Source organism: Barbus barbus, assembly GCF_936440315.1.
Source record: "Barbus barbus genome assembly, chromosome: 39".
In the NCBI taxonomy this organism is placed as follows: Eukaryota; Metazoa; Chordata; class Actinopteri; order Cypriniformes; family Cyprinidae; genus Barbus; species Barbus barbus.
The window spans coordinates 27,545,948-27,550,947 of NC_136717.1; the positions used below are offsets into that span (position 1 = coordinate 27,545,948).

The window sequence follows — 5,000 nt, forward strand, 5'->3', positions numbered from 1 at the left end:
TATATTTCGTTTTGGGTAAATCTAACAGGCAGTCTTTTGTCTCATTAATCTATTATTTGTTCCGGAGCAGATAGTTTTGGCAAAATCTCATCATGTTTATGTACCTTTATGATGGCTGTTTATTAAATAATATAATTCAAGAAATAATATTTCAGATAAATAATAGTATTTAGTATTGGTAAACGGTGTGTGTGTTCGTGATGGTGATTTTAGTTTCATTGTTCCACCATTAGATGGCGACGAGACTGTTTTACTAGTCAGCAGTAAAGAGTTTTAAATTGAAAAACTACTAAAGCAGTTTTTAACACGGAAGTTATTTTTTCTATCAAATCCAGCTTGTACGCAGCCAACATGCACTGAGCAGAGCTGTCATCAGAAATCACTCTTAACAGATTAAGGGATAGTTTAAGGCTATCGGACATTCAAAGTAATAGTGAATATAAGATTGATCTGAAGAACGAATGCTGCATCAGATGCAGGTAACCACGTCAATCTGTCTCTTATAATACTCTACTACACATAATACACCGCTTTTACTACAGTAATACAATAAGCTTTTAATGAAGCAACTCAACATTCATTCGTTACTAGTTCTAAAGTGACGTTTTGGAATTAGTAACGGAGGCTTGGGCTCAGCTGTTAAACCATCAAACTTTAGATTTGAATCCGTGGCGGAATGAAGTAGTTCTGCACAAAAGAGGCAGCACACGTACATCTCGGAGACGTCTATTTGACGTCTGCATTTACATCTGCAAGACGTATTTTTTAGATTGTTTGCTCAACTGCAATACGTCTATAGGACATTTCCTATTAGATGTCAAATAGACGCTTATTAGATGTCTTTAGGATGTTTATGATTTAGAATGTATGTAAAACTGACGTCTTAAAGACGTCTGTCAGATGTTTGCACACAGCAGATGCTTTCCAGATCAATGTACATGTGCTATCTGGGGGGTTTTAAAGACACTTCTTTGTTTGTTTTTTTGTGTGTGTTTTTATGTATTTACACTCTCGTGCTGTCGAACTGTTGTATGAATGCAATATCACTGGTAGATGTGAGATATGGCTGTATATTGGCACGCTGTGATTACTTACGGCCGAGTCACAACCGTGCCAATATACAGCCATATCTCACTTCTACAAGTGTGATATTGCTCATATATATATATATATATATATACAGTCATGGCCAAAAATATCGGCACCCTTAGTAAATATGAACAATGAAGGCTGTGAAAATTAATCTGCATTGTTAATCCTTTTGATCTTTTATAAAACAAAATCACAAAAATCTAACCTTTCATTGGATAATACGAATTTAAAATGGGGGGAAATATCATTATGAAATACATGTTTTTCTCAAATATATATAATAATATTTGGTCATATTTACCAAGGGTGCCGATATTTTTGGCCATGACTGTGTATATATATATATATATATATATATATATATGAAGCGACTGACCATGAGAGTAAAGGACATTTCACAGCTGCCCAAAAACAATGATAAATGGGAACTATAGGTTACTAGGCTACATGTTTTACAGTTTCGCTGTGAATGAATCACACACACACACACACACACAAATCCCAAACATCTCTGATCAAGTTTCTGTGTGACATTCACTCTTAGGCTGTGTACTGCTCTGAAATCAGCAGAATCGCTCCAGAATGGATCACATGTCTCTTTAAATGCACAGACGCACATGTTTCTATTTTAACCGCTGAGTTGCCTGCTAATGACTCGAGCTTATGCGCGAACGCGCTCCCATCAAACACACACAGATTAATGTGATGATTAATATGATCGACAGATTATGAGCTGTTTCCACATCTTCAAAATCCCTCTTTGTAATGTGTGCAAAACACCTCTAATAAACGAGTGACAGCCACAATAAACATTTAGCTACAATTACCACGAAATATTATTATTACAAAATCATTTAATTAAAGGCCTTTATTTAATAATGTTTTGCAGCGCCATACATTACCTACATACTTTTATTGGATTAATTATTAAAAGCCTATCAAGCCGATCAGCAAGCGGTCGTTTTAAAAAACTAGTTTTATATGCCAAAATAAATAAATAGTATATTATAATTAGTAATGACAATAAAATGAGCGTTATATTTATAAATGCTGTATGCTATAGTTAATATGCCTATATGTGTATTTATTTCCATGTCCAAGTGTTTGTCAGGTTATAGTCTACTTTCCAAAAATATCGCAGTCATTTCCTGCATGTGAAAACAGCTCTGAGAGGAATTGTGTCATGCACATCCAGGGAAAAAAATCACAATAAAAAAGCCCGATGTTTTCTTGTGAAAGTAAAAGGCTTTTGTTGGTGATAAATAGTTCCTGCAGGTTAAAGTGTGTCAGCGCGCGCGTGATCTGGAGCTGCTGCTGGTGATTTCTCTCTCTCTCTCTCTCTCTCTCTGTGTGTGTGTGTGTGTGTGTATCGCTCTCTCTCTCTCTGTCTCTCTCTCTCTCTCTGTGTGTGTGTGTGTGTATCGCTCTCTCTCTCTCTATCTCTCTCTCTCTCTCTGTGTGTGTGTGTGTGTGTGTGTGTGTGTATCGCTCTCTCTCTCTCTATCTCTCTCTCTCTCTCTCTGTGTGTGTGTGTGTGTGTGTGTGTGTATCGCTCTCTCTCTCTCTGTCTCTCTCTCTCTCTCTGTGTGTGTGTGTGTGTGTGTGTGTGTGTGTATCGCTCTCTCTCTCTCTGTCTCTCTCTCTCTCTCTCTCTCTCAGGATTCATATCTACAGCCTAAAACAAAAAACAGCGCGTTGCGTCCACAATCCATTTATCCTAATTTTAAGAAACCCTTTCTTCTCCTCAGTTACCTTTATGAATTATTTGTTCTGATTGTATTATAATATGTAAAGGTTATATTCTACACTCAGATCAGAACAATATCTGAAAAAAATAAATAAATAAAATTGCACGATGCTATTTTATTTAATTTTATAGTGCCGATGCTCCTTTTCATGACGCCAGAAGAAAATAAATTTAGCTTGGCCTATCTATCTGTATCTAGACTGCCTAAATATAATCTATACATAAACATCAAATATGTATGAAATATAGGTTAAAGGTCTGTTAAAAAGTCAATAACATTAAAAAAGAGCGTATTACACACCTTGAGCTATTTTATAACTCCAATGTGCGAGACTTCCGCTTCCAGTTACTTCACCTGAACAAAACAGTCCATTATGCTGCTTGCAAACTGGTATTTGCTTCCATACAATTGTCATTTATTATCGTAATCATAAACAAACTGGTTTATAGGGCAAATAGTTTTACAATTTACTGTATTTTGTTATTCTAGTTTGCTATTTCCCCGCTAATGAACCGGAAGTCTGGCACATTCAAAAAAAATAATAAAAAATAACAAATAGCTTCCACGTTTCAAAATAAGGATACGATGATGAATTGGTGTGTAAATGCTTTAATTTGTTGTCCACGTACATTTTACCCGATCCCACAAAAGTGCCTATCAATAGCACGAGTTTATACGCAGAAAGTGACTTTGGCGTGCATATGATACGCGATGGGTATGATTAGGGATGTGGGGAAGATGTGTATCATATGCGCAAAAAACTGTGTTATATGCGCGTCAAACACATGCTGGTCATATGCACGCTAAAGTCAATTACTGCATATCAATAGCACGATTTAATGCTTGTATTTGGCGTACTATTTATACGCATTTTCACACACACACACACACACACACACACACACCTTCAGAAGCTCAAATCCTCCCACTGAGCCCCGGTTTCCATGAGACTCTCTGACCAATGAGCGCGTGAGTGTCGGTAAGACCGGACAGCACGAGACCGTTTCAGTAGGCTACCTGATGATGTGCTCACTTAATGGAATAGAATAGAATAGAATAGAATAGAATAGAATAGAATAGAATAGAATAGAGAATGAGTGGTCTGCGAATATTGTGGAACTCCTGATCCTGAACAAAAGGTGGTGAGTATAATTTAATGTTAATATGTTTTCGCGAGTTTCGCTGTGAAGTGATAATAAAAAATAAATACTATCATTTTTAATTATTATGACATAATTTTAGGATATATGTGTTAGTTTTGGCACAGTGCCACCTTCAGCTGTAGGCCACCGTGTCGTTATATATATTATTGAGCAGGCTAATTATAAATGAATTGTTCAGAGCAGATTGATAAAGTTTGGCTGTGTTTTGATTGGCAGCGGCCTGCTCGGGTCAGATGTCGAGGATCTCTCGCTGGATTTATTGTGACTCCGAAGGGATTTGAGCTCGATTAACGGCGACATGAAGGAGAAATCAAAAACTGCGGCGAGGACTCGACGGGAGAAGGAGAACAGCGAGTTTTACGAGCTCGCCAAAATGTTGCCGTTACCGTCCGCCATCACGTCTCAACTGGACAAAGCGTCCATCATCCGACTGACCAGCAGCTATCTGAAGATGAGACTGGTGTTCCCTCAAGGTCAGCCTTTATTAACACTCTCGTACTAATTAAACAAGCTTCCTGTTGCGCTTGAGTCACGCGTCATAATAAAAATGACATTTACATTTATAGTCATTTAGCAGACAGACAACAGAAAAAACATGGGAACATGAAAATAAACTGATCGAAACTTCCCTGGATCAACCTAAATGCATTCATCAATACAAACTAAACCTATTGTATGGTGGAAATTTGCTTTTAAGACAGCGAAAGTTACAAAAAACACCTTAAAGTGTAATATTAATACTTTTATGATGGGTTTTAGGTTCAGAACGCCGTGTTTAAGCGTATATTTGTGAGTTAAAAGGTTCGTCGGGGGAAGCAAATTCAAATTCATCATGGGATATGCAAAAATACCATATAGCTATGAATTCCTCAAATTTGCATTCTAGTATTTTTATGCATTTAGATCTGTCAGATCATGCATTCACTGAGAAAAAGGATTTATAGCCTATTACGGAATTATACATTTTCTGTCACACACATATAGACTACTAATCAAA

At 36.8% G+C, this 5,000-nt stretch overlaps 1 protein-coding gene across 1 annotated transcript in view; it reads left to right on the top strand.

Annotated features, from left to right (window-relative positions):
- Window positions 1-4,301: 4,301 nt before the first annotated feature.
- LOC306859059 (single-minded homolog 1-like) overlaps window positions 4,302-5,000 on the top strand; it is a gene marked incomplete at both ends in the record, with an annotated part of 13,903 nt that continues 13,204 nt past the window's right edge. Inside the window, one exon of the mRNA XM_079399866.1 lies at window positions 4,302-4,476. Coding sequence (XP_079255992.1) covers window positions 4,302-4,476 — 175 coding nt within the window. The remainder of the gene's footprint in view (window positions 4,477-5,000) is intronic.